The 16754-nt window shown below is 44.6% G+C and overlaps 1 protein-coding gene across 4 annotated transcripts in view; it reads right to left on the bottom strand.

The window, feature by feature from the left end:
• The window catches only part of RMND5B (required for meiotic nuclear division 5 homolog B), a 363293-nt gene that overhangs the window by 249463 nt on the left and 97076 nt on the right, over window positions 1–16754 (bottom strand). For all 4 annotated transcript variants that reach the window (XM_069651549.1, XM_069651551.1, XM_069651552.1 and 1 more), the window contains exon 3: window positions 4156–4301. In XM_069651549.1, the coding sequence (XP_069507650.1) occupies window positions 4156–4301 (146 nt within the window). The remainder of the gene's footprint in view (window positions 1–4155; window positions 4302–16754) is intronic.

Genomic DNA, 16754 nt, shown 5'->3' with positions numbered 1-16754 from the left:
TTCAAAATGGCAGAACACATTCAAAGGATAGTAAGAAGTGTTGTAACTGCTCATATATCAGAGGGACAATTACCAAACCAACTCTATTACACGGAAGTGACTTTTAAACACTTCTTGCATTTACTATGCAAAAGGCACAAACCTTCTAAGACCTGATCTAATCTTGGAGCATGCGTGTTCTCAGTGGCAAGGGGGGCAGAGGGTTCACTAGGTCTCTAGTGGCCAACAGACAGGTCAGCATAGGCACATTTGTAAGAAAAGCCAGCGTTCCTGAGGAAAGCTGTTCAAACAAGTAAGTATTTTACTTTAGAGTGGTGGAAAGGTTCCAGGAACTTCAGAGAAGGCACCCTAGAAGGATTCCAGCAATGGGCCTGGGTGAACTGGATGAGAGGACTCCCAATCACATGAATCACCCCCAAAGCTTCACAGGAATCACAAAAGGCTTAAGATAAGTAATACCCCAGCCAAAATATTACCTCTGCACAGATGAGTTTGCAGCAAGACGTATTCAGGATCTGCAGCCAAAAACCAGGTCTATGAATTCCTTGTCGTACAGACTGAAGACAGGACACTGGAAGGGAATTTGCAGCTGGGATCAACAGGGAAGACTCCAGGCAAGGATTTCTTCAAGACTTGATGCAGTTCTGTGGTTTTTGCCCCCTTTTCAGGAGCCAGGAGAAGATTGAATATCACTGTTCGGCTTCTCGTCACTAATCTGGTCCAACACTCTGGTGAGGGGAATTCAAGAATCCAGCAGGATGCCCCCAAGGTTTCAGCAAGGTTCGGAAAGACTGCACCGCACAATGGCTCAAGGTCCCAGGGTATTGGGGTATTGCAGCCCAGCAAGGTTGCAGCATACCGTGGGATGGCTCAAAATGCAGGTCTCCTTGCGACCAGTGGATGTCACCAGCCTCTGGGTAGGAGTCGCGTTCGGGATGCCCAGGTCCATTGAAGAGAAGGGCAAAAGCAGGCTCTGGTTGCGCAGCAGGCCGTTGCTGGAAATCGCTACAGCCATCTTTTCTTACTCTTCGGTTTCAGCTGCAGTGGTCGACTTGTCAACATCTTCCAGGTTCACAGTTTTTATCAGGAACTATAGCACAACTTCTGCAGGTATGCAGTGATAAAATCATGGCAAAAATGTCACCTGTAAAAATAATCGCGGCAAAAATGCTGTGGTTTGACCCGTTAAAGGTGTACCCCATTACACCATTTAAGGGGAGCAGGGGTTGCGGGGGTGTCTCCCACTGCCCTTAAATGGTATAATGGGTACGGGGGTTGCGGGGTGTCCCCTGCATCCTTTACATGGATGCAGTGGCAAAACCACTGCCTTTTTGCCGCAATATTTTGTGTTCACTCCCATTTTTGCCACGCTTTAACACATGGAACCCTTCTGCATTCTCTAACTGCATTTTATAGCAAGGTGTTAGGGACATTTATCATTTGTATGCTTCATCCCCTTTCTCCTAGTGAGACCCCCAGCACTTTTTGCTGGACTTCTCAACCTTTTCATTATATCATGAATGAGTGGCGCCTTTTTCCACTCATTCATTCTTATGGGCTCTGTCATTTGGAATGCTGTTCTCCGAGTTTTACCGGTCCTATGGAGTCTACTTTCCTCCATATCACTTTTAAAGCATTTGTATTTTACTTTTGCAGCACACAGCTACTTATGGGCTGTGTTGCTGGGTACCCTTTAGGTTCTCCTTTGAAATTCTCTACTTATCTTTACTTTCTACGATTCATAAGGATAGAGAGATATTTGGCACATCTCCTAAAACGTTATACTCAGAGAGATTGGCACACACCACCTTATGTGGAGTGCCAAGGGGAAACTTGTGTTATTTTATTACTGCAGACTGTGTTCACAGTCTCGGTTGTGCACACTAGGGCTACGTAATTTCTAACTTGGTGGCTCCTTTATTTTTTAGCCATTTCGAGCATGGTTGTTCTTGGTTAGCCCTTCTTCTCCCATTCTGGGAGCGGGAGGTCTGTGTATATGTATGTGTTTTGCCTTTGGCGGGAACCTATGGGTGTCCTTGCTCAGGCTACAATGTGGCTGCCCTGCCTGGGTGCATAAATAGAACCAGCTCTCACTGGGGGTCTGGCTGTCCTGATTGGTCAGCCACCCGGCTCTTTCTGTAAACTGCTGAGAGAGATTGCAAAGGAGTGTGTGCTGAAACTGTATAAAAGGTGATGTTCCTGAGGCGAAAGGCAAGTCGACCAATGGAAATTGAAGTAACCAAAAAAGACCACCAGAGACGCCTGCAGACCCTTTGCGACACTGAAGCAACAACTGCTGTCCCGACGCTGTTTTCTGTGCGACAGAGGAACTCCAAAAAGGGCGACTCCTTCCCTTTGACTGATGGAAACACCAGTCCCTAGACGAACTCCAATCTGAACCATCTATCTGTTTGCTTTGCCTTTCCAGAGCTGCAGAACCCAAACACCAGCAGATGTCCGACCCAATTGAAGGTCATTGTCTTTGAAAGGCCGAATCCATCCAAGTCTTTGCTGAGCTCCAGGTGAGCCTCCAGAAACACAATCAGACTCATCCAAGTCCTCTCAGCAGAGTGCTGGACTCAAGGTATCGAAGATGGTTTACCGGGAGAATCGTGTCCTTTGTTGGTACTGAAGGAAAGGTGCCAAAATCGCAGACTGAACTGAAGAGCTGAAGAAATCCGTGCCAGAGGTCTTGTCTCGAGACTGCTGCCGAGAGATCCCGTCCATTGTCCTGCCTTTCGTCATCAGGCCAAGGAATCCGCAGTTCGGATCCGCACTGCCACATCGAGGAGAACCTAGCCACAAACATTTCTTCAAACCTAAGGTACTGTGGTGAAAAAGGTATTGCTTACCTTGATCTGTGGAGTCAATCCAGAGCGTTGGAGTGCACATAGAGAAGTCCAGGGTACCCCCTCTTAACTCCACCCCAACCTGCTGCTTTTGTGCCTTTAGCGAGTCCTTTAAGAGGGTCCACATTGTTGGTTTAATCTTGCTGCATCTAGGGACTACAAAGTATCCACAGGAACTGTTTGTATTCTGCTGCTTTACAAGACTTTGAGCCTCTCTCAACTGCCTTTTAGCTAGGGTTGCGTTGTGGACTTTAAAAGCATTGCTGTGCGAAGAAACTGCCTCTATAACCTTAAGCTCTGCTAGTATTACACTAACCAACTGCTTTCCTTCCAAAAACACTGTAGCTTATGTAACACTGTAGCTTATGTAATTTTGCTAACTAAATGGGATTCACATATTTCTTTTGTCTTACGGGACTGCACGGTAGAAACGATAGAAATGATAATACGGTAGGAATGTCAGTGTCAAACTCATTAACAATTGTAACCACAAGCAACTACAAACTAAGCAGTGGCCTTTGAAAAGCATCTAAAAGTATTTCTATGTGTTTTGGTTAACTGTACTAAGTACCTAAAGCATAACTTGTGTCTATATAATAAATCTAGATTTTAACCTACATTTGTTTCTTTGAACTGCATTACTAACTAGATACACTGTACTTACCCACAGCTCACATCTTCCTCTTATAAGCCTGACTGCTCTGCCACTCTACCAAGGTTCCATGAGTAATACTAAGAGTTGGGGGATCTGCAAACCATTGGGATAGTTTTATGAAGTCTTACTTCACAGTGGAAAACTCCTTTAACAGCGAGCAACTACTATTGAAGCAGCCACCTTGAAAAGTATTGTTAATATTTCATATATGTATTGGTTAGTCTGAAAGAGTATTTACTTACTGTCTTGTATATATAAACTAAATCTATATGTTATTATACATTTCAGTGTGTTAAGAGTTTCTTTGGACTATTGTATTGACTGGGTTCAGTGTAGTTACCTACAGCTCAGTGCTTCCTCATAAAATGAGCCTGGCTGCTCTGCCATTCTACCAGATCCTTTGGGTAGTACAGACTTATACTAAGAGTTGGGGACATATATACCAAGGGATAGTTTTATAGAGTCCTACCTCCAAGTACATCAGAATGTTATCTCCTTGCTGCCATGTTGCTAAGAAAACTGTTTTTACTTGCTCCAATCCCCTTCCCCCACATGATACATTGTTGTTGCACGTAAAACCTACTCAACCAATACTCATTCCTGCCATGCAGCATTTATGGGCTTGCAGATCAGACAAGCATGTTTGCTTACCCTATCAATGGCTTTGCCCACTCTGGAGACGCTACTATGGATATCTTTGTGATCAGACGCCAACTTCTGTACGGTGTCCTTAATCTTGCGGCAGCACTGTGACATTACCAGCGAGAGTGTGGGCGTCAGTGGAGCTCCCTGTAGAGCTAAACCGAAAAGAGACACAAAAGGGAAATGTAGAAGAAAAAATTATCTAGGAACTGTTTATTTTATAAAAGTACACTGTGTTTCCAAGTATCCACAGGGCAACAGGGAGGATGACAGATAGAGAGATCTGGCTCTACTGAATTAGCATTTGGAATCAAAAGAGAAATCTAATCACTGCAACTGAACAGATTTCATAATCAAAAGGATTTGCATTTAAATATTGAATGGAGAGTACTGGCCCCTAACCCAAGCACCTACATTACATTCCTGTTACTGAAACATAGTCGGTCAATAACATACTGTAAAGCAGTACACATTTGACATCCAAATCCAACGTCTTGGAGAATGGTTGTCAATGGCAACCTATAGTCATCTGCTGCTGGAATGGAACGATGAAAGACACTAATGCACGCAATTACACTTCAAATGGATAAAAGGTTAGCCGAGCAGTAATTGGCAGAGGCTGGCAGTGGACTTTGGCCACACACACACAAAGCTAGTCAAGCTATGCCATCATCCGTTTTACATTCCCGACAGGACTAACCTTTCCAAAAGGACAATTCTATGTTTCATATAGGCACATAAAAGGTGTTCAAAAATTGAATTGGTAAAGCCAGCAAAACAGGATAACAAACATTCAATTTCCCTTCATTAAACTATGTATGGACAGTACAAAATGTAGCAAGAGTAGAATGCCCGACAATTGTAAATTGACAAATGTGCGACGCCACAACATGTCTCGTTAATTTGTACTAGATTACTAACCAACAAATTGGGATACGAGTGGGTACCCGGTACAGCAGAGTGAACACAGGCCCCTTAGTCGTATTGGAATAACTCTTTAGCCTGTGATCTTTTATCCATTGACTCATGGCAAACCTTCAACTTTGGTAACCATGAACTCAAGACCATGATTAAGCCAAAGGAATACACACAGTCCAACACATTGCCCACATTCAGGAAACATTCAGTGATACAAAAATCAGGCACAAGATGCAACTAAATAAGCCCATAGACCTTAGCATCCTCACCTGCCATGCATCAACTGAAAGATAGTCAATGCCGCAGAGTGCCCATAAAGAGACCTGAAGATCACAGGTTAGAACAGTTAACTCTGTGCTTCATACGTCCAGGGTCAGTAACACATGTACCATTAAGAAAATAACTACTACCACCACCTGTTCTTGAAGCACCTAGTGAACATTTTTACTTGCGAAGTATACAAAATAAGGTCTTTTACATAGGTGCACGAGAAGGGCCAAAATGACTGACTCAGTAGATGTGTGGTGAAAACTTACTTCAAGAGGATCTAATGAGCAACACATTGCACACATTCTGTGACCTGCACTGTCAAAGTAGCTGCACAACAAGCAGGAGGTTTGAAAAAGGACACGTTAGGATACATAGAGGATGCTTGTAAAGGAATTTCTTTAGCTCTAAAAGGACAGCAAGGCTGACAGAATAGGCATAAGAGTTATGAAACTGATCAGAATAAAAAAGGTACTTATTAAGGAACACTGTGGCCTGCATGCAACAACCCAAATTTTTTTTTTTTTTTTCTTTTTTTTTTAACTTGGAAGGATTTTGCAAGGCAGACATGTTTCCAAAAAGACACCATTTTATTTTGTAAATCAACACTTCTTAAAACGATGTACTCTTCTAAAACCTTCAAAGAATTAACCATTCGGACTGTGATAAAACAACAACCATTAGTTCTTAGATCCTTTATGACAAGGATCCACACCACTCTCTTCTAGAAAGTTGAAAACACTACACTGGGGCAATATTTCCTGACCGGCCAATCAGTCCCGAATCCAAATCTAAAAATAGAGCAAAACTACCTTAGGGAAAAAGTGCACAAAACAATATATCACAAACACTAAATGCCCTCCTCCAACGCATACATTGGTGCGGTAGAAATGGTTAAAATGGGGGTGGGATGCAAAGTGGGGGAATGTCCCGGGGTGCCCCCGCAGTGAAAATGAGAGCGAGAAGTTGAGATGTGTCAAAGATGAAAGCAAGGTTGCAAGCAGAACCGGAGTATGGAAGGTAGTCGGGAGAGAACACAGCGCTGCCCTCGATTAAATATTTCCGGTTTGAAAGAACAGAAAGGAGTATGGCTAAAACCATTCAAATTGGCACTGCCGGACACCACCTGCGGAGTACCACAAGGATCCTCACTATCCCCACTTCTCTTTAACATCTGCATGACTCGACTAATCAACCTCATCAAAAAACACAGCTTCACTTGATACAACTACGCAGATGACACCTAAATCATCTACAAAATCGACGATGAACAAGGAGAGAACACAACGCTAATAGACTGTCTCAAAGTACTCTACCAGAGGATGAACACCAATAACCTCAAAATCAACCCGGGCAAGACGGAAATCATGATTACATCCAACAGCCAAGGAAGCAACCAGTACATACCATGGCCCACAGAACTGGGAACAGCACTCGCACCATCCAAAGTTGTCAAAAACCTTGGACTCCTAATTGACAACGAGCTAACCCTAGATCCACAAGTAAACGCAATAATCAAGAAATGCTTCTTCCATCTACACACACAATCAAAAAGATTCTACTATTCCTCCCCTTCACGCACAAAACACTAGCCATCATTTCCAGGATAGACTACGCCAACAGCCTATACCTCTGGCATGCCAGCGTGCAGCTATGATTTGGGCAGTTTGGGGCATGGGTGGGGCATGGTGTGTATCTTGTGGGTAGGAGGGTGCACCATTAGTGGAGAGATCACACACATATGGACGGTGCAGCTGGAGCAGTGAATAAGCAGGGGGACAGGCCTGATCACAACGCGCAACTGTACCTGGAAAGGATTAAGGGGGTGGGAGGTTAGGTGAACCTGGGTTAAAGTAACAAAAGCCTAAATTAGAGGCACAGCATCAAGTATAAACACCTAGATTTGAGATAACCGGCAAGAGGGGAAAACAACTACATCTGAGATACAACAGTAAGTAGGAAAAGTCTAAATTTGAGACGATGTCGTTAAGTGGAAAATTCTAGATTTGAGATACGTGGCAGGTGAGAAAAACGTCGAAATTTGAGATACACCAGTAAATGGAGAACCACCTGCAATTGGGGCACAGAAGTGAATGGTAGATTACTTACTAGCTGGCTAACAGTGTGTTATGCTATGTAAGGTATTAAAAGTGTTATGGTTTAGATGTAGTACAGTGGTTGTTGTGCTCCCCACCATACATGCCAAATTGCCTCACGTCTTTCTCAAGATTCCCACTGTGTCCACAAAGCAAGTCACGGTTAATGAACAGGTACAGCTGCTTAACAAGAAACAGAGCATGATAAAAAGGATTCGGGGAAAGAGGCTGCACCAGTTTATCAACCGAAAACCCAGGATCCCATTCAAAGTATTTACATTAAAAGCTGACCTCGACCTAATCTATTAATTACCTTGCCCTCTACAATGGGTATGATCGGTGGAGAACAGGGTTTGCAATATTAAATCAGCAATATTAAAGCAATTTTACTTTAAAGCCTATAAAACTGCTTGTCACTTACATAGCCCATTGCTGTCGCTTTGGGTCATACTGCCCCAACTAATGATATTCGTCGTCCTAAGCTCCACCGCTGGGCTCCATCTCCAGATTTTTAACACACGTTTACATGTTGGGAGTCCTTGTTATTCGCTCCTCTAATTTTTCGACTATTTAACTATTTTTGATAGTAGCTGCATCACCTACTTGACTACCGGTAGCGGGGATCTGTGCCAGTGAAGATCCAGGCCCATCCATGGATCTACTAGTGGAGAACTTCTTGGGGAAGCCTTCTCCACGTGGCGATGGTGGATGCCAGTAAGAAGTCTCTCTTCAGGCCCTCTGCCAGGTGCGTGCTAATGAATATTTTTGACGACAATCGCCACACAAAATGCATTTATTGCCTGCATCCAGACCTCGAGGTGGACCGCTGCTCCATCTGCCAGGCATTCTCCTTTAAAACCAGGAAGGACTGCCACTGAAGGTAGGTCGTATGGCTGGAGGGGGTGAGGGAGGTCTCCAACTCGGCCCACAGTCACGCCTCAGCCAGGGTTGGCAGACATTTCAAAAAAACTCCTTCTGCGAAGAGGTCGAGATCTCAAGAGGATACTTCCTGGGGGAAGAAACCCAAGAGGGGTCATGAACATACGTTGCACAGTTAGACTACCCCTCCGTTGATGTCTATGACAGCGGCCAAGGCTCTGTCTGCATCAGCGGTCTCATTGGCTACATCTTCCATGACGAAGAGCGCGTCCACAGCCCGGTCCACCACGGCCACACAGTCTACGCCAATGACCACCCCTACTAAATCATCATCTTCGCCCACGAAACACCATTTGCGATGGCCACACCATAGACTGGTCACTCGTACATAGGGCACAAAGACAAACGGCTATCCCATCGACGTTAGAGACTTCTACCTCATCATCGACGATAGCACCGTCCACGATCCAATTGTCCGCGACCTTGTCCACGGCCACAACCATAGTCTCCGGAGTGGCGCTGGCCCCTAGGCCAGCATCAGCAACATTGTGAACATCTCTGACTACATGAGTGGCTGCTTTTCCGAAACTCATGAAGGATAAGCCTTTGTCCACCTTGGTGCCTGTGGCCACAACAGTCACCCATCCGGCCACTACAGCCTTCAGCCCCTCGACCATCTGCTCCAGACTCAATGCATCCTGCACCCAGGGGCTTGTCGCAGTACATTTTATCGACTTACCTCAGCCTAGACGATCTGCACAGGATTTCATACATCCAGTGGCTGCCCTTACGGACAACGATATGGGTTCATCTATGGATACATCCCAGGGTACCCATACAGCCGATGAGTTTGATGACCTGGTTCCGACAGATGGAGAGAACCCCTGATGCCAATCAGCCCGCCACGACTTCACAGACAGGTGAAATACGGTAATTCCATGCTCTATTAATGCACGCTGAGAAGCTCTTCAACCTCATCCCTGAAGAACAGAAGGAGGGTTTCCTGTTTCAGAGGAAGGAGACATCAAGGAAATCGGTGGTACCTATACCTCTGCTAAATATCATCTCAGGAAGATTGTCTCCTGGTCATGCAGAACCAGTTTTCAGCTACACCAAAAAACGACCGACTGGAGAAAAAAGAAAAAATACAGTTACTGAGAGCACTCCCAAGTGTCTTTGCTCCCAGCAACTCTCTGCAACATTCTAAACTGCCTTTCATCGTCCAGCTAGCTCCAGGAAGGTCCTGTATATTAAGAGCTCCAATTTCCTAGTAGTTTAATGTCATTAAAGTTTCCCTGACTCTCCTAAGAAGAAGGCAAAGAGCTACAGCTGCGTGGGTCAAGGCAACCTGTTGTTTCTGGTTGGAGCGTTTACATTTGTTTCTAAAAAGGACCATCTCTTTCAAGAGAAGATACAAGTGACTCCAATTGAATCTCTTACAAAAAATGTAAAAGGATGTTTAGTTTAGGTATTTAGCTAGGTTAAAGTTTCCAGGAGGAAAATTCAAGTTGAAAGACTGTTTGCTTTTTCCTGTGAAGTCAACTCACATAATTACCAAACATTAAAAAAGGTGAAATTAACTTTCAAGAACTCTTGTTGAGAAAAACCGCTTAGTTGGTAAAGTTGTTTTAGGATCGTAAGGTCGTTTATTTCTGTATTCGCAAAGGGACAATCTGTGTCGACCGTTGCCTTGGGCGGTCGTGCGCTGGCATAGGGGAATAGTATTCCAGGGAATTACGAAGGCATAAACACTTGCGCGTAAGGTGCGGCAGAAGTCTTTGGTGTTTTCGCCTGACGAGAGCGCATAAGGAGCTCGTCTCTGTGGAGTCAGGCATAGGTACCTCTAACGCGTGTGTGCGCAGCTCGCAATTCCTTGGTGGTTGCGCTTGGCGAATGCGCATTAGAAGCTAGTCCCAGTGGAGTCAGGACCCAGTTTCCCCAACGCGCGTGCGCGCAGTTCGTAGGGTTAGTGTCTGCCGTAATTAGTGTCTGACGATCAGATCGCAATGTGTTAAAGGCCGTTATTTACAGAGACAAGTTAATTTTAAAAGTAAATATAATGGAGAGTCGCGCTAGTGTATGAAAGAGGTGTAAAGGAAAATAAGTTTAACTGAAAGGTATTCGTGAACGCGCTTGCGTGGGGTAAGCAGAGTGTGATGCTTAGCACCCATTGTTGAGAAATGAAACAAGGACGGTGCTTTCACCTTGAAGAGACTCAATTAACTCTTAAGTTTGAATCAAAGAACCAAGGCAATGAAGTCAATAAGATGGTGCCTACAGAGAAAGATTTCAGTATTGTGAAAGACACTCACACTAGTAAATCAGTTGTGCAAAGGAGTTGTTTCAGAATTTCAATGAGGTAATCTCTTGTTAAGTAAAATGATCTGCAAAGACTTTAAGAGAAAAGACTTTCTTTTGAAGGGAATGTTAAATAAGGAAAGAAAATACTCAACTGAGTGAATTGAAAATCCTCTAGGCAAGAGGCAGAGGATGCTCAGGTATGGAGATTCTCTATAGGGGTTTTAGGGAAGGACAGGAAAAGTGAGATTCTGTAGTAACCATTGTTCTGTTTAATTTCCTGCAGATTGATGCCTGAATGAAGAAGGATCTGTGTGTTTATTTTCTCCACTTCCCCTTTCCCTTGATCAGGTTGGAACTTCAGCTGTAAATCAGTTCAGTTGTTGCCCACACCTTTTTGGGAGACTGGGGATCAGCAGCTTCCGCGGACCAAGGAATTCAGGACCGGACAGGCATTGAGGGCGGTTACCGAAATATGTCTCTTAGTTGCATATTTATAACACGCTGAATACCTGGAGGTTTCTAAGCGCGGACCCGGGTATCTAAACTGTGTTGCTTCGTGTCGTCTTGTTTCCAAGGCAAGCACGCTGCCGCTGAGCTATCCTCCCGGGACAAGGGAACTATATTAAGATGGTACACCTCTTAAAGACTTCTTACCGGACGACAGGAGAGAAGAAGCTTTAGCTTTGCTGCACGAGGGCGAGATAGCATCGGATCATACAATCACAGTACCTCTGGATGTGGAGGACACAGGTTTCCGCCAGATGGGAAACAGGGCTGTCCTATAGGGTCAGGGGTGGTTGAAGGCCACCAATTTTCACCCAGATGTACAATCGAAGGTCAGCGACATGCCTTTTGACAGTGTCACATTGTTTGGCAAGAAGTTTGACGGGGCCTTGCAGGCAATAAAAATGGACACGGGCACTGCCCGCTCCCTAGAAACTCTCCAGCAGCAGATTCAATGGGAAGGGAGACCCTCTGGGTATTCCAGCGAGTATCAGCAGACGTCCCATTATCAACCCTCTTGTTCCTCCACGCAGGAGGCTTACTGACGAAGGGCACAAGCATACAGGGGCACTCTAGGGCAGTGAGGATCCCCCACCTGCCCACAAGCTCCAAAGCACACCTGGCCAGAATCTGGTCTCGAGCACCTACTTCAGCACCCCAGTGGGAGGCCGGTAGTTTCAATTTGTCAACCAGTGGAGAAACTTCACCATCAGCATTGTGTAAAGAGGGCACACCCTCAAATTTCTGGACAAATTCCCTTCCATTCCACCTATACGCAAAAGGGTAGCAAAGAACAACCATTTTGCATAACAAAACACAGAATACAGAACAGAACTAGCATACCCGAGCCCACCCCACCAAACCCCTACCCGGCAGACCAACACTGAAGACCAAGCAGAGTATCGCACTTGGCCAGGGCAGTTCCTCACTTCCCTGTCCATTGTCCAGTCAGCCCCCTGAGGGCTCTACTCCAAGAGTTCCAGCCAACCCCCAGTCCTTAATTCACCACAACCCCAGTCCTTAATTCACTACCTCACCTGTCCACCACTCTGCGGCTCAGCCACTTGTGCTTCTATAGGAAAGCCGACCATTCACCCTCCCTCGTTGGCTCTACATCCCTCAAGGAAGCTGTGATGAATTCCACCATAAAAAGGTCCTCTGCTCCGTCCACCCATTCCTTCTGAGTGGTGAGCCTATTCCTCTTCCAGCAAATAACCAAACAAGCTCTCGCGGCTAGCAACAGAAAGTGAGGCAAGTGCGAAAGCCGCCTCCATTCATCCCCCACCTAAATTAGACTGAAGAGCACCACCATAAAGTCCACAGGCCTACCAATACCTTCCAAAAAACACCTTAGGAGAGGTAAGAGGATTAATAGCCCTTCTGCTTAGCACATCCTCAATAGTATTAGGCGAAGCCTAAAGCAACAAACAAAACAGTGCCAAGGGGCTTATTATGTTCCCTTTTCAAAATGCGCCCCAATGCCTACAGCATCAATCAACAATTACAAATCAGATTCAAAACGAGTTTACAAAAATACATGTCATTTATTAGTTATGTCATCATTAAAACCAGAGAATTGTTCAAAGTCAACAATATAAAAACCTCATTAACCAGACATCTGGTATAAGGTGCAAGTGTTAATAATATGTACCCCTACAGATTAGGAGGTAAAACAGCAGAATAAAACAGAAAAAACGCAAAAAATCCACAACAAATGCCAAATAATAACAGATTGTGTGGAAACCCGGAGTGAAACGGGATTGGGGTCACTCCGGGGTAGTGTTGTGCAGGTGTAACCAAAATAAACTTAATCACGCACTACATTCATTCTAATTCAAATTTCAGACATACTCTTTCATCACTTCCCCAACATGTTTCTTTCTGAACGTGTGTGTAAGTAGGGTAAACAGAAATTCATCAGGGGTAGTCTGCCGTCTGCCAACCCCAAAAATAACCTTGATGGTACTGACTAGGGTACAATTCTTCTAGTAACAACCACAATTGATTATTGCAAGGTCAACCAAGAAAAATTAACTAGAAAGCCAAATAAATACAAAGGCTTAATGCACGATTTCATGCAGATTTATTATCCAAACTTTTCTCGTCCTGTAAATGGTCCAAGATTCGTTTGAGACTCAACAGCAAGAGAGGACTCCATATCTGAAAAGGGAACAAATCAGGGTATAAATGAAGAATGCCCTGATTATTCATTCTCTACATATAGAATGGAATGAACATTTAAAAAGCGACCTAGTTTACAAATACTGGCCAAAAAAGTAATGCACCTACTGTAACTGGTGGGTACAACACTATAGTGGTCTAAAAGATAGCAGTGGCACTTCATCTAAGTGTTTGCACTCTAAGAGAATAGACTAGAGGCCCGGGGCAGTCAAGTTAAATGGCAGCACTATAAGGAATAGATTAAATGCCGAAAGTGCTGGCTTAAAATGATCTGGCGAATAGAAAAGCTGGCCGGTATACCTATTGGCAACAGTATGGTGTAAGCTTGGTATGGGATTCACCACTTACTTATTTGGAAAAGGTCACAAGAAACTCCAAAGTACAATCTTCCGAATAGTTTGGTCTTTAATTCTGTATAGCTGCAGTCCAGCGTTGAGCAAAACACTGCTGGCTCTTCAGCCTGAAGGAGACATAGGGGAGCAAAGCGTATTGCCTCTATGTAAGTACTTTGCTAGTATTCTTCGGGTGTAAACAATTAGTTATAAAATGTGCTGCTTACCACTCCTGGTGCATTAGAATATGCACAGTGGATGGAACAGTGCACTTCCGTTTTGTCCCGCACTGATGCACTCGTCCCTTATTCCGTTGACAATGGACCAGACCCAGGTTGGGTGCCCCGTGATGTACCTTTGGCTTTTGGTAGCTATAGGAGTGCTACATATGCTGGTTCATAGCCTATGTAGTGTGAGAACACAAGTACGTTGGCATACAAAGGAATGAAAAGGACCCCGAAAACATCAGAAAGTTGTTCTTAAGTGTGTGCTGTTCTTAACTCGAAAACGGAGACTAACACGTGTCCGTGGCATAATTAAGAGGGTATAAAGGATGTGTATTCACGTGCACTAATGGCGACGTGTGAGGATCGAGTTCTCACGCAAATTGAGCGAATCAGAGTCACGGCACACAAACAGATGGAAATTGTACGCTGCCGTGGCTCATCTAATTGAACATTAGGTGAAAGTTGAGAAATGCCTGTGTCCAAATGGTAGAGAAAACTGGGGGTTCAAATAATTATATTTCATTTTCCCAATTTCTTGGTTTTACCGCGGTGTTCGTGTCCTCCAGTGGTCTCTCTCTATGCTCCCAGTGCCGTTGCAGAAGTGCTCTCAGAATCACATGACTGATACGTAAATGGGTGTGTAGCTCGACATCGCGCGTACCTTGTGATTGGGGCATGAGTCGAATGGACGCATAATCAGTCAGCTGACTGTTCGTAGTTTTGTGTTGCCCTTCATTTGTTTCTCATGTTGATGTTCCTTCGTTTAATCATTGAAACTACGAAGCAACCTTTGTTGGGATTATGTGGTCAGCCATCAGCCGCGCGCGATGTTTATAAGTATGTTATGTTTGTGACGTTAAGTCATGTTTCATATTGTGCGGACTTGTAAGATTACAAGTTCCAATCTATTTTCACATTGAGGCCAGTACTGGAGCTGTTGGTTAGAAAAATAAGTTGTTGTTCTTTCCTTAATAGAATCTTTCTATCTCTGTTGATGTCCATAATAGGTGTCAATTTATAAAGTATCGTCCATTTTAGGTCTTCCAATGTGTGCTGGTATTCTATCCAGTGTTCAACCATTGGGGCATTTTTAGTCCCATTTTTTAGGCAGCTTTTATGTTCCCCAATGCGGAGTTTCACTTTCCGGTCCGTTTTTCCAATGTAAATTTTCTCACAAGGGCACCATATCGCATAAACTACCACAGTTGAGTTACATTTGGTGTGTCGTTTTTGTTGCCATTTGAATTTTAAACATATGTCTACTTCAGTGCTTTTTGCGGTGTATTTACAATATACGCACTGTCCACATGGATGATGTCCCGCAATTTTTGGAAGGCCCCATATCAGAGTCAGACTCACTATGAGTCGAGGTTTTAGCATCACGTCATTCCTAGTAACTTGTTCTTGACAGTTTTTACTGCGTTTAAACGCAACAGGTCTGGGCACTGGTATCTCTCCTTTTTCCAAGATTGGCCAGTTTTTCAAAATGATTTTCTTGATGTCGTTATACATATTGCTGAAAATATTTACAAAAATTATTTCTGGATCTTTCCTAGTTTCTGAATGTTCTTTGTACTCCAATAGAGACTCACGATTGTTATTATTGGCTCCTTTGAGTGCTTTCCTAACTATCTTTTTTGGATAGCCTCTTTGGAGTATCTTAGCCTGCATCTTGCCTGCTTCTTCAGCAAAGTCATCTTTGTTGGAGCTGCTCCTTTTGAGCCTCAGAAATTGGCCCAATGGGAGGTTGTCCCTTACATGTTTAGGGTGTGAGCTACTATAGTGTAGCACCGTATTTCTGTCGGTTTATTGTAGCGTTTGACAAAGATGCATTTCTTCGTGGGGTCTACCATGATTGTGATATCTAGAAATTCGAGTTTGCTGGTGCTGTAATTAGAAGTGAATTTCAGATATCTGTATTGAGTATTTATCCAGACAAGAAACTCTTCAAGGGCTGTTTTTGGGCTGCACCATATTATGAGGATATCATCAATGTACCTACGCCAGGTACGTACAAATTTGAAAAAAAGGATTCAAATAGCTTCCACCTCATTAATCCACCCCAACACCTCCTTCCAGTAGGCATGGACTGCCTCGGAGGCTTGCCATATATGCCAGTAGGATGTCCACTGACCAAACCCCCTCTATCAGTGCAGGTCTACTCCCAGGAACATACTGGAGAGCCTCAACGGGTCCAGCTGCCATCTGTGCAAGAGCTTGAGGCCATGTAAATTGCACTGGCCCGAGACAGCCGTCTTGTGTGCCGCTTTACAGACTGACACCCACTGATCCTCCTCTATACCTTCCTGCGTATCCCAGTCCCATCTCAACCAGAGCGACTCCATATTACTACCCCACGCAGCGCCCAGAGCATTATACCAGGCTGAAGACTGCTCCCACCCACTCTGCAATCAAGCACCGCTTCTACAGTTCCCGCTGCTGTAGGTAAAGAACAATTGAAAAGTTCGCGAGCCCCAGCACCACCACCAAGTTTTTTGGCGAAATGAACTTTCCCTTGGATCACTACTGACCCACTCTCTGCAGTCTGTCCTGCCTTGTACCATGCTTAAAGATTGGCTCCGGAATCTCTTCCCACACTGGGGGGCCCATAAGTGAAAGTAGGGAGGGCCAGGTTGGTACTCCCTTCATCGCTACACCAGGCCTCCGTATATCCCAGAAAACCGCTAACACACTATGGTCCCTGGCCCTTCAGGGAATCTGTTCCCGCAGAGCCCACAGCCACTCAACTACCGATACTGGCCGCAGGAGGTAGTTTTTCAAAGAGACCCACTGCTTTTGCGAGTCCAATCTAAGATTGGGTACAAGCACCCTCAACTGTGCCGCCCTGTAGTATCTCCTATGTCTGGCAGCTCGGCACCCCCCCTGAACGTCACCAAACTCTC

Source organism: Ambystoma mexicanum, chromosome 3p (assembly GCF_040938575.1).
Source record: "Ambystoma mexicanum isolate Mex_15411 chromosome 3p, UKY_AmexF1_1, whole genome shotgun sequence".
Classification (NCBI taxonomy): Eukaryota; Metazoa; Chordata; class Amphibia; order Caudata; family Ambystomatidae; genus Ambystoma; species Ambystoma mexicanum.
The sequence above is the reverse complement of the archived record's forward strand: the minus strand, read 5'-3'. Positions and strand labels throughout refer to the sequence as shown.